At 45.8% G+C, this 13,243-nt stretch overlaps 1 protein-coding gene across 1 annotated transcript in view; it reads left to right on the forward strand.

The window, feature by feature from the left end:
- Positions 1–13,243, forward strand: part of LOC102174355 (beta-glucuronidase) — a 52,315-nt gene that overhangs the window by 892 nt on the left and 38,180 nt on the right. The window contains 3 exon segments of the mRNA XM_013974816.2: positions 1,871–2,044; positions 2,478–2,721; positions 12,671–12,750. Of these exon segments, the coding sequence (XP_013830270.2) occupies positions 2,580–2,721; positions 12,671–12,750 (222 nt within the window). The 5' untranslated portion in view covers positions 1,871–2,044; positions 2,478–2,579.

Genomic DNA, 13,243 nt, shown 5'->3' on the forward strand with positions numbered 1-13,243 from the left:
AGTGGTTAAGACTTCCCCTGCAATTCCCCGGGGGTGTGGGTTCGATCCCTGGTCAGGGAGCTAGTATCCCACCTGCCTCTAGGCCAAAAACCAAAACATAAAACAGAAGCAATAATGTAACAAATTCAATAAATCCTTCAAAAATTAAAAAAAAAGGTCCACATTAAAAAAAGAAAGAAACCAATGATCTTAAAACTAGCACAGGGGCACAAATATGTTGATCTGCTTCTGTATGTGTCTGTGTCCAGGCGCTCGGTTGCTCAGTCGTGTGCCCCTCTTTCCAACCACACAGGCTATAGCCTGCCAGACTCCTCTCTCCATGGGACTTGCCAGTCAAGAATACTGGAGTGGGTTGCCATATTCATCCAAGTGCATATTCCTGACTCAGGGATCAATCCTAGTCTCTTGCGCCTCCTGCTTTGGCAGGCAGATTCTTTCCCATTAGCACCACCAAGAAAGAAAATAACTATTTTAAAGCTCGCAAATGGGCACAAATAAGTCAAGGTTGATCTGCTTTTGTAAATTAATAACTTGATTTTCCATTTGAGAGTCAGCATGTATACATTTAGTTAGTTGAAAGTTGATTTTCTACTGTTTGATGGAGTTCAGAGAACACTTGGTTTCCGAACATGTGACCCTGACATCCAGACCCTGAAAGCTGAAGTCCACCAGCCAATTTCCTTCCCCCTTCATTTTGAAGCCATGCATAAGCCGAATCTGGAGATGAAAATTTGGGAGTTGCCAGCAGTGAGAATGGATGAGGTCACCAAAGAACAGAGGACAGGTGAATAACAGATCTCAAGATTAGCCCTAAGACACCCTATGTTATGAGTAGAGGGAACAAAGAGGATGAATGAGCAGGTCACCATCTCCTTGAGAATAAGCACAGACCCCATAGTATAGTCTGTTGTGGTCTGACTGGTCCCCCTGATCCCTGGCTCTGAGTTCCAGAACACACCATGCTCCTGCTGGCTTCTGGGCCCTGGCTTAGGACCCTCCCTCTGTCTGGAAGCCCTTCCACCCTGACTAGTTAACTCTTCCCTCTTCCCCATCACTCTCATTCTTAGTGATCATTTCAGAGTTTTGTTTGTTTGTTTGTGTTTTAGCCACACCATGTGGCTTGTAGAATCTCAGTTTCCCAACCAGGGATGGAACCGAGGCCCTCAACAGTGAAAGGGCAGAGTCTCAACCATGAGATCATGAAGGAATTCTCTTTTTTTCCGAATACCTTCATCTTCACATTTCTTGGCCTCCGGTTCATTCCTCCACATACACACAGGCCCCAAATTCACTGAGCAATTTGGTCCTTGGCTCAGGTCCCCTCTCCATCGAACCTCCTGTCCCGACCAGTGGCCTTCCGATCCTGGGCCTTTGTTCTGTGACCACCTTGACTTTATCTACCTTTCCATGACCTGTGGTGACTCATTTACTGGATCATGGTCTAGGTTCTTTTCATTTTCTGTTACCCCAGACTTCTGAGATTCCTCCCAGCCTACCATCTCCTCTAATTTTCATCGTCCCCATTTACTCTAAATTTGCTCTTTTACCAGATCCAAGCTCTGTTTTTCTCTATCCTCCTTTTTTTTTTTTTTTTTTTAATGTTTGGTCCCACCTCATAGCATGTGGTATCTTAGTTCCCCAACCAGGGATCGAACCTGTGCCCCCTGCATTGGAAGGCAGAGTATTAACCACAGAACTGCCAGGGAAATCCCTATCCTCGCCACTTTTCTGAATTGAGCTCTCCTACCCCAGTTTTTTAGCCTGAAAGCCATTCTAAAACCACACCCTGTCTCTCGCAGGGGTTGCCCACCATTCTATAGCTTTCCTTCTGGAACCTCTCCACTCCTGTGTCCCCTTTTCTCTTCCTCAGTTGCTGCCATCACCCACCTCACCCTTGGGAGAATCTTCTCCTCTCCAGCCCCCAACCCTGACGGGGATGAAACCAGCTTCCTCTTTGCTGCTTGGGAAGGTGGGCGCACAGACTCTTTCTATCCTAAGGGTGCGTCTGCACACGGAGAAAGGGGAGACCAAGCTAACAATGCAGGCAAGTTACTGAGTTCCATCTCACGGGCTGTGGTCTGTAGTTGCTGCTTTTCTTTTGAAACTTTCTTCTAGTTACTTATTTTTTAGTATTTGTTTGTTTATTACTGCCAGGCCTTAGTTGTGGCATGTGGGACCTTTGTCCTTTACTGGGGATCAAACCCACACCCCCTGCGTTGGGAGCATAAAGTCTCAGCCACCTGACCACCAGGGAAGTCCCGAAACCTTTCCTTTAAAGATCTGTCAGAGGACTTGCCTGTATTGGCCAGCAGGTGGCTGATTCATCTGCTCTCTGGTGAACGGTTGAAAAATCTGAAATAGTCTTGAGGGAGGGATTCTTCCTTGACAGTAACTAAGGCCCCTTCCCCCGACCCCCTCACCAGGGCATTGCTTCCTGTGTACAAATTGCTAACTCCAGGCTTTTCCCCTCACTCTAGTTTATCTAACAAGACAACTGACGAGTGAACCAGTCTTAAATCTCAGCAACATCCCAGTAAAGCCCACAGCAAGACTGGTGCTCCCCAGTTGCCTTTCACTTCATGCATGGAATGCTGGAGAGCCAGAGGAGCAGGCAGGATGCGCCTGAGAGCTACGCTGGAACTCCAAGTAGCGGGGACCAGGGAAGGAGGATACACCCTGTGTGGAGAGCAGACTGCCTCAGCCATTCCCTCCAGGACAAACGTGAGTTCCTCCACAAAGGCAGATTAAAGCCTGAAGCTAAAAGCTTCCGCTGTTGGGCACCTCACTAGCTAGAGCCCCTTCTAAGATCCTCAGGGGCATGGGAGCGGTTGATCACACATTATAACAGATGCCTCTGGAGCCCTGTTTCCCATCTCCTTTGGCAGCCTCTAATTTCTGTCCAAGCTGAGTTCCCTGAAAACGCAGTTACCAGTGACCAATCCCCTGAAAACAGAGGCTCTCCCCCTGCAGGCTCTGAATGGCTCAATTCTGCTTCTTCAATAGATTTGAGAAGTAGAGGTGAAATGGGTGTTAATAATCTAGAGACCTCATCATTCAAAGAGAGATAGGAACCATTACATAAGTGTTTCAGCTTTTCCTGTAATAGGGACATTATGTACGATCAAGGTGTGACCTTGATTATGCACTTGAATATTAGCTGTTCATTCTTTTCTGTCTTCCTCTTCCTGCTACCATATCTGGGAACATTTTCCGAATCAGTGCCTGCGTGGAATAAACCTTTGTCTTGGGGCTTCTGGAAGACTCAGCCCTTCCACTACCCAGGGTGTGGGTTCCATCCCTGGTTAAATAACGAAGATTCTACATGCTTCACAGGGTGGCCAAAATAATAATAGTAATAATAGGCCTTTGTCTTCAGCTCTGCTTTCAAAACACCAACTGGCAGTGTTGTGGAAACCATTACTCAAGAAACACACTGGAGAGTTGGAGAACTCAGGTTTTACTACGCCAGCAGGCCCGGAGGAGTTAACACTCCAAGCTCTGAGCCCTGAATAAAAGGATTACAGAGTTTTTTTAGACAGACTGTAGTGGACCACACTAACTCTTAGTAGGCTGGTTAAAAGTAAGGGGTTTCATGTGTGCAGGAACAGTGATCCAGATGGGAAGGGGGATGCCTGATCTGGACAGGCATGATTAAGCGGGTTTGCAGGGCCTGGGCAAATGCAAAGATCAAGACAAGAGTGAGTGAGATAAACTCCAGTTCCTAGTATTGCAAATCCCCACTTTCTGAGACTATGTGACCTATGTGATCTAGGCTTTGCAAGGGATAAGCTGAGTTACAGAGGCAGAAGGAGAAGGAGGTTATGTAAAATTTTAACTTTTCCTCTTCATTCCCCACTCTTGATGCTTCTTTCTATCACTTGTTGTAGAAAGTGTCATCTCATGTTTTTGGTAGGACACTCAGAGCTCCCCATCGTTTAGGGGGCTATATTGAACTATTACCATTTGTAACTTTATGGATTCAGTCTGAGAGGTTATGAACTGGGTAATAGCATTGAGAATATGAGGGCCAAACAAGAGTGCTGCAGAGAGCATGAAGAGAGGACCTGTCAAAGGGAGAAGCCACGATGCCCTGCTCCAGATATTACTTGAATTACCCCAGGAATTAGTTAGTTCTTCTCTCCTTTTTATGATTTGTTCCCTTAGCTGTTGGGCTGTGTCCTTGTCTATTTCTGATTGGTTTACATAGAAGCAGCATTTTTCATTCAAGAAGAGGCAGAGTCTTCCCTTTTCAGCTGTCAGTAGGTCTAGGCCTGTCCTGTTTTGTAAAACCACCTCAGCCAGGGAGTCTAGTTGCTCCTGTAATACCACTGAAGATTTGGCCAGTCTCTCAACGTCATCTGTGAAGTCTTTGAATAGCGTATGGTAAAAGGTGGTTGATGAAGCAATTCCGCCTATTCCCATACCTAGCCCAGCCATGATTCCCAGACCAACTAGTAGGGGTATAAGCTGGATGGCTCTTTTTGACCATGTATGTGCTGCCAGAGGTACGGGAGAGTCTGGCTGTTAGGGACAACGTTCATCTGGGGAGTGAGGAAAGCTAAGGTGCAGATACCCATCTAATTGACAGGTAGACATAAGCATCTGTCCCACAAACAAAGAAAAGGCCTTGATGGGGGCAGCACCGTCTGTTACAGCAAGGGACACCAAAAGGCTGCAAAGCAGCCTGCACATAACAGATAACTGAACACTAGCAAAAGGTTTTCTCCCCATCTCTGGGTTGTCACAGCTATAGCAACTGAGCCTATCGTGAAGGGGGGGTCAGCTATACTGTGGAGCAGTTTAATTAGTAGGGAGAATTGATCATAAGAGACTTTTAGTAAGAATGAGGCTTCCCACTACAGTGAGATAACAGCAAACTGCAGCTTCTGACCCAAATCCCAGTCCTGGGGTGCAACTAAAGCTAGTCCTTTAGTGAAGAGCACAGAAATAATAGCAATCAGGGATGGAATCCAGGATTGACAATGAAAAGCCATTGATATTTTGATAGCCAGATCCTCAGGCTTCAGCCATGCATTGACCTCCCAGCCAGCTGCTGGAGCGTGGCTAGAGCAAGGCTGAAGAATCCTCAAGCTTCTGCCATGCATTGACTAGTCAGCTCCCGGAGTGACTGGAGCAGGGCTTGGCGTCCTTTGAGGGTGAGGGTTGCTGTTTTTGGAACCAGACCTTGAGGGGGTTTTGGGGGTCTTGAACTGCTTTCCAGATGTCCTCATTATAGGAAGCTGCTGCCTTCTTGACTCTGGTGTGGTGGATCCAAGGGATGACACCTATAACTCATCTCCTGGCTGATAGGGATGAAGCCAGTTGCCCAGTGGAATGGGTGTCCTTTCTCAGGCAATATGGCGGAAGACTTTCCCAGGGCCTGGATGTGTTGGGACATCTCCAGGTCAGCTAGTTGTTAGTGATCTCCCTTGAGCCTTTTTATCACTGGGGGTGGTCTCCCATATAAGATCTCAAAGGGAGAATAGCCTGAGGATCTTGGGGTGCCTTTACAGAGGCCGATAAGAGTCCACAGAATAAGGCAGCTTGTTCTAACATTGGGCGTTGGCTGGGGGATATTCTTGTCGTACTACTACTACTTGGAGAAACAAACTTCACAAGAAAGTTAAAGATATATGGCCCAAAGATTAATAGAAGTCAGAATGCTGCTGAGGCACTAGCTAGGAGAACCAGGTCCAGACTTTGGTTCATGACATTAGTGTTTCTCTAGGTATGAGAAGGGAGAAGGCAATGGCACCCCACTCCCGTACTCTTGCCTGGAAAATCCCATGGATGGAGGAGCCTGGTGGGCTGCAGTCCATGGGGTTGCTAAGAGTTGGACACAACTGAGCATCTTCACTCTCACTTTTCACTTTCCTGCATTGGAGAAGGAAATGGCAACCCACTCCAGTGTTCTTGCCTGGAGAATCCCAGGGACAGGGGAGCCTGGTGGGCTGCTGTCTGTGGGGTCGCACAGAGTCGGACATGACTGAAGTGACTTAGCAGTAGCAGCAGCAGGTGTGAGAAGATGCAAGAATTTGGACTCATAAAAAATTTTTATCTGAAAACATCTGACTATCTGAAGGCCTGTTTTTCTGGGTTTTCCCAGAGCACAAAGTGCCTTATTTTTTGTCTCCACCCTGAAGTCCTTTCAAGGGGGTGTTGAAGGTCAGCATCTTATAGTGGTCCTGACTTAATCTTTGTAGAGGCAGCTGGCAAGGGCCAGCTTCCAGTCAGCAGGGCCCCTTCATAGCCACATATCTGACCATGTTTTGGGGCATTTCAAGGTCATTGTGTCCCACGGTGCTTGGAAGGCTCATTCCTAGGTCTAACAAAGATTCCATTAACAGGCCACTCAATGTGTTGTCACTAGACCAGGCTTTGTAAGTAGCAAAAGTCTCTGGACCATACCTGTCTTGCTAGCCTCTTGGTCCAGGAAAATATTTCCTCTTGTTGCTTCTTCCCACATCTAGAGTTACATTATTACAATTATTGATCTCATATGGAACTGCACATCATCGGCATTTATCACAGGCTCAGTCACACCTTTGGTAACATAAGAAATAATCTTCTGAAACAAGCTACATAGAAAATAATATAGCTAGCAGTTATTAGTAAGGTCACAAGCAAGAATTTAAATCAAGAACTTTCATTGTATATAGCCTGGTATACCCCAGGTCATCTGTCTCAGTTAAATGATTGTAGCCAGGTGTTACTCTCCTGTACCTCATGGAGCATCTCAGCTTTATCCAAAGACTGGTTACTGAGATAAGCTTTAGAAACCATCTTAAGAGTGTCCTTTTAAATAACTTAATTAAACCTTTTAGCAATATAACATAACAAGGAACTATCTCAGAAGTGAGTCTTAGTAAGCACAGACCTTAAGTAACAAAACTAGAACTTAATATTTAGTGAAACAATGTTTTCTTTTTCAGAGAACTTATTCTGAGGGTACAGGTAAGGCTTTAACCCATCAAATAAAAACGAGAGGTGTCAGGGAGCTGGGGAAAGCCATGCAGCCATCTTGGATTTCCCATAGCCCTGGCTCTTTGATTTTTACCTGTTGTTTATTTATTTTTAATTTCCTGATTTAAGAGCAGACTATCACCATGTTTTAAGGACATCAAGATAGCAAAAGTCTAACCATGAGGGATTATTTTTTGTAGAAGCAGAATGAGCTTTGTCTACATGTACCATAATCTTAAATAATGTTTATTTAATTTCAGTTCAGTTGCTCAGTCGTGTCCGATGCTTTGCGACCCCATGAATCGCAGCACGCCAGGCCTCCCTGTCCATCACCATCTCCCGGAGTTCACTCAGACTCACGTCCATCGAGTCCATGATGCCATCCAGCCATCTCATCCTGGGTCGTCCCCTTCTCCTTCTGCCCCCAATCTCTCCCAGCATCAGAGTCTTTTCCAATGAGTCAGTTCTTCGCATGAGGTGTCCAAAGTACTGGAGCTTCAGCTTTAGCATCATTCCTTCCAAAGAAATCCCAGGGCTGATCTCCTTCAGAATGGACTGGTTGGATCTCTTTGCAGTCCAAGGGACTCTCAAGAGTCTTCTCCAACACCACAGTTCAAGTGCATCAATTCTTCGGTGCTCAGCCTTCTTCACAGTCCAACTCTCATATCCATACATGACTTGGAAAAACCATAGCCTTGACTAGACAGACTTTAGTCGGTAATGTCTCTGCTTTTGAATATGCTATCTAGGTTGGTCATAACTTTTCTTCCTAGGAGTAAGCATCTTTTAATTTCATGGCTGCAATCACCATCTGCAGTGATTTTGGAGCCCCAAAAAATAAAGTCTGACACTGTTTCTGCCGTTTCCCCATCTATTTCCATGAAGTGATGGGACCAGATGCCATGGTCTTCGTTTTTTGAATGTTGAGCTTTAAGCCAACTTTTTCACTCTCCTCTTTCACTTTCATCAAGAGGCTTTTTAGCTCCTCTTCACTTTCTGCCATAAGGGTGGTGTCATCTGCATATCTGAGGTTACTGATATTTCTCCCGGCAATCTTGATTCCAGCTTGTGTTTCTTCCAGTCCAGCGTTTCTCATGATGTACTCCGCATAGAAGTTATTTAGTTTACCAAAGTAATTTTTTCTTTTTTGGAGAACTCATTGTGAGGGCATTAACACTGTAGCCAAAGTTAACAAAAGATTTCAAGGTAAATACAGAACAGATCAATTAAGAGGTTAAAAAAAAAACCTTAAATCTATTATTAAAAGCAGTTCAACATCTGAAGAAAGTATGTCCTCTTAACAGAAAGGTCAAATTTAAAATTTTTGCACCAGTTTACTTCAAACTCATTTAGGTAAACTTAATTAAGTTTATTTTAAACTTAGTCAGTCCTAACCGTGCACAAACTTTTTTTCAGATTCCATCTTCCAGAAACTTTTTAATCACTTTCTATAACAGCCACCTCTAAGTCAGACCTACTTTCTTTTCCCTTTATATATTTTTTATATCTTCTTTATTAAAAACATATATCCTACTTTCTTGTTAGATAAGCAAACAAACATTAATACTAGATATTTAATATTGAATATTTTCCGGTTCATATGAATCTGAAATTTATTTAGTTAATTTTTCTTCTTTGTATTGTATTCTTTGATTCATAAACACTTACTTTTCTTTAGGCCAATTAAATTAGCACTCATTTACAACTTCAACAGTATTATCAGAAAAAAGACATAAACTGAGATATACATAAATTATGAGACAGACAGATTGACAGAGATCTTATAGTTTTCTGTCTGAGATTTAAAATATCTCTTTGAACACCCCTCTTTCTTCTTTCTTCACTTAAAGTTCTAACTTTCCCAAAGCTAAGGTCTCAGGCAAAGCTGGCTGTGTATTTCAAGGACACAGAAAGGGTTAATTTTAAGCTTTTCCCTGGGTAGGCCTTTTAACAAGTTAGTTGTTTTTATTGTATATGCAAAAAGAATTGGCTTTGTAGTTTCAAAAAAATTTCTCTCCATTCAATCAGCAATCACACGCTCAAAATCATTCAGAGGCTATCACAATGCCTTCCTTTTCCTGAGTCCCCTAGGTTTCCTTGCTCCCTTCCTGGGAGGTTGTCATTCATGATGCCTCCCTTCTCCTGAGTCCCCAGGGTTCCTTAACTGTTGCTCCCTTCCTGGGAGCCCCAAGGAGGTTATCATTCACGATGCCTCCCTTCCTCCCAAGTCCCCAGATCTCCCTATCTGATGCTCCCTTCCTGGGAGCTCAAAGAGGTAATCAGTCTCCTCTTCTACTTGTTGGGATAGGCTCCTGCCTGGGGACTGACCCCAGAGCCTTACCTTATCCTGTGGCCATTCCTGGCAAGTTGGTCCGTCCCTCCAATGAGTCCAGTTGGGGCTCAGCCAAATGAAGAATTGGAACACCAGTCTGAAAGAGAACCCGGAATACCATCAGGTGGCACGCCCCCTCCTTCGTCTCCGGGTTCCTTCGCTCCAGCACGGCCGAGCCACCAGTCCAGCAGCTCAAGGGGCTGGCGTGGTTGGAATCTCTCTGGGGCCTCCAGAAATGTTGCAGAAACCAGTACTCAAGAAACCAAGCACTGCACTCAGAGGTTTGGAGAACTCAGGTTTATTACACCAGCAGGCCCAGAGTAGTTAACACTCCAAGCTCTGAGTCCCAAACAAAGGCATTACAGGGTTTTTATAGACAGACTGTAGTGGGCAACACTAGATGTTAATAGGCTGGTTTAAACTAAGGGGTTTTGCGTGCGCAAGAACAGTGGTCAAGATGGGAAGGGGGATGCCTGACCCGGACAGGTTTGATTAAGCAGGTTTGCAGGGGCTAGGTGATTACAAAGAGCAGGACAAGGGTGAGTGAGATAAGGTCCAGTTCCTAGTATTACAAGTCCCCATTTTTGAGACTACATGACCAACGTGATCTAGGCTTTGCAAGGGGCAAGCTGAGTTATAGAGGCAGAAAGAAAAGGAGGTTTTGTAAAATTTTAACCTTTCCTCTTTGGAAGTGGCTCTGGAAAGTCAGCCCTTAGAACAGGATTCTGGAACAAGACAACCTTTGCAGTCATTCAGCAACAAGGGCCCTACTGTCACTCCAGTGAGTGGAGGGCGTAGCTCCTGAGGTGCTCTAACACTGGAATCACTAAGATTACCTGTTATGAATTGAGATAAGCTACAGGTGGAAGGGGAAATAATAGGCCAGGCAATAGAACTGGAATGAAATGTGAGTAAGGTTCATTTTAAGGACTGTAATTTTAAGCTGGCTGGGTTTGCTGAGATCCCAGAGACACTTCAAGAAAAAGAATGACAGGCTATCTCCAGCCAACTAGCAATCCAGGGCCCAGTGAAGCCACAAGGCCTACTGGCACTGTTGACAGAGACCTTCATCTCCTGCAGTTGTAGGAAGACTGTACCGAAAACTGGGCCCGGCATTGAACCATAAGCCGCCAGAGCTGATGATGTGAGTCCTATGAGGCTCATAGGGAAGGACTGAGAGCAGGGACATAGGATGTGGACCTTGGGGTCGTTGAACCTGAACCACTTGAACCCCAGCTTTACCTGAATCCTCTAACCAGTTAAAGAAGCCCTACCTGCCTGGAGAGTGGCCTCCCCTTGACAGAATCCACAGATGAAGATCTCACCTGACGGGACTTCACTGCTGGGCCAGTGGCCAAGACCCCATGCTCCCAATGTGGGAGAACGGAGTTCGATCCCTGGTCAGGGAACTAGATCCCGCAATCTACAACTAAGACTCAGAGCAGACAAATATATAAACAACTTGGTTTAAGAAAAAGGATCTCACCTGAGGAGGCTGCCTCACAGGACATCCTCCTCTAGATCACAGCCCTCCTCCCCTCTGGCCCCAGAGCAGTAACTGGGTCAGGTCTCGGCCCAGGATGCGCAGGGAAGTACAAGCACCACTGTGAGCAAAGAGCTCAGTCGTGGAGCATTGCAGGAGCCACCGCACGTGTCCTGACTGAAAGGGCGAGCGTGTGAAAGAGCAGAGCTAAGTCTATGAGACCAGAGTGTGGAGGTGAAGCTACATAGGGAGGGTTCATTGAGAGAGGGTGAGGCTGCTGGTCTGGGATCAGGACGTAATGTTCTGGAAGGGAGATCTGGACTCAATCCTATGACATTGATGGGAGGGTTCCTCCAATCTTGATCACAATGGCGGTGAACTAAATGAGAGGCGATAGTGGAACTGCCTTGGAGTATTGACAAAGGCCAAATGGAAGCCCTGGCAGCTCCCCAGTCCGCCCCTACCCCACCCTCCTAGATAGTAAACCAGAAGCAGCACTTCACCCCCCGCCGTCTGTAACTGCGGAGTGGAGCCACCTTCCGAGACAGGGTGTGCAGGGTGCTGGTCACCACTGTATCCCCCTCCAGTGCTCCTCCGTGGCCCCTGTAAAGTTCACATTAGTGGGTTCAGTGTCAGGAGCCTTCCAGGGGTGTGCCTGCTCCTCAGTGTGCCAGCCTGGTTACCTGCTACCCTGATGCCCAAGGGTGGGGCCAGAGATGGCCGGTTGCTGCACTGTCACTGGGTGCATATGGTTGTGGAGGAGAAATGAGGCCAGATGTTACAGATAAATACAATCGCAAGCAGGTAATTCATGCTCGTTGATCCCTAGTCATAATGCAGGATCACTCCTTACACAGAATAGCCTCAGTAATTGAGAACACGCTCTCATCATTATACATGGACTTCCCTTGTGGCTCATCTGGTAAAGAATACACCTGCAGTGCAGGAGACCTGGGATCAATCCCTGGGTCAGGAAGATCCCCTGGCAAAGGGAAAGGCTACCCACTCCAGTATTCTGGCTGGAGAATTCTATGGACTGTAGAGTCTATGGGGTCATAAAGAGTCAGACACGACTGAGCGACTTTCACTTCACTTTATCATTATACATACATATGTATACACACACACACCCTGTTTTCCTTTCCATAAGGTATATGTAATAGAATTTATTCCAACGCCTGTGTCTGTAGGGTACAAACTTGTGCCAGTACTTTAAACAGAGGTTGTATCATTTTGTGAACTCACACCCCAGTGTATCAGCTCCACCTTAGCATTGCTTGTACATCTTGATAGTGTGCTAAAAGGCTGTCAATAAAGCAGAATGCCCTGAAGAAACAGTGACAAAACGCCCCATCAGGCAAGGACGTGTTCTCACAGTGAGCCCTCCTCTGGCATGGAGAGGATTTGCCTTGCTATTGAATCACTAAATTCAACGTCCAATGTTTGTCTCTCAGTCGTGTCCAACTCTTGTGACCCCATGGACTGTAGCCTGCCAGGCTCCTCATCCATGGGATTTCCCAGGCAAGAATACTGAACTGGGTTGCCATTTTCATGCAAACCCATCTTCCTCACCCAGGGATCAAACCCTCTTCTTTTGTGTCTCCTGCTTTGGCAGGCAGATTCTTTCCCATTAGCACTACCAAGAAAGAAACCAATAGCTGTTTTAAAGCTCTCAAATGGGCACCAATAAGTAAAGGTTTATCTGCTTCTGTAAATTAATAAATTGATTTTCCATTTGAGAGTCAACCTGTATATACTTAATTAGTTGAAAGTTGGTTTTCTGCTGTTTGATAGAGATCAGAGGGAACTTAGTTTCTAAATGCGTGACCCTGACAACCAGACCCTGAAGGGTGAAGTCCATTGGCCAGTTTCCTTCCCCCTTTATTTTGCAGCTGTGCATAAGCTGAATCTGGAGATGAAATTTTGGGAGTTGCCAGCAGTGAGAATGGATGAGGTCACCAAAGAACTGAGGGTAGGTGGATAATAGATCTCAAGATTAGCCCTAAGACACCCTGTGTTATGAGTAGAGGGGACAAAAGAGGATGAATGAGCAGGTCACCATCTCCTTGAGGATAAGTGCAGACCCTTTAGTATAGTCTGTGATGGTCTGACTGGTCCCCCTGATCCCTGGCTCTGAGTTCCAGAACACACCATGCTCCTGCTGGCTTCTGGGCCCTGGCTTAGGACCCTCCCTCTGTCTGGAAGCCCTTCCACCCTGACTAGTTAACTCTTCCCACTTCCCCATCACTCTCATTCTTCAGGGATCATTTCAGAGTTTTGTTTGTTTTTTAGCCACACCATGTGGCTTGTAGAATCTTAGTTCCCCAACCAGGGAAGGAACTGAGGCCCTCAACAGTGAAAGAGCAGAGTCTCAACCATGAGATCATGAAGGAATTCTCTTTTTTTCCGAGTACCTTTATCTTCACATCTTTTGGCCTCCGGTTCATTCCTCCACATACACACAG

The sequence above is a fragment of the Capra hircus genome, chromosome 25 (assembly GCF_001704415.2).
Source record: "Capra hircus breed San Clemente chromosome 25, ASM170441v1, whole genome shotgun sequence".
NCBI lineage: Eukaryota > Metazoa > Chordata > Mammalia > Artiodactyla > Bovidae > Capra > Capra hircus.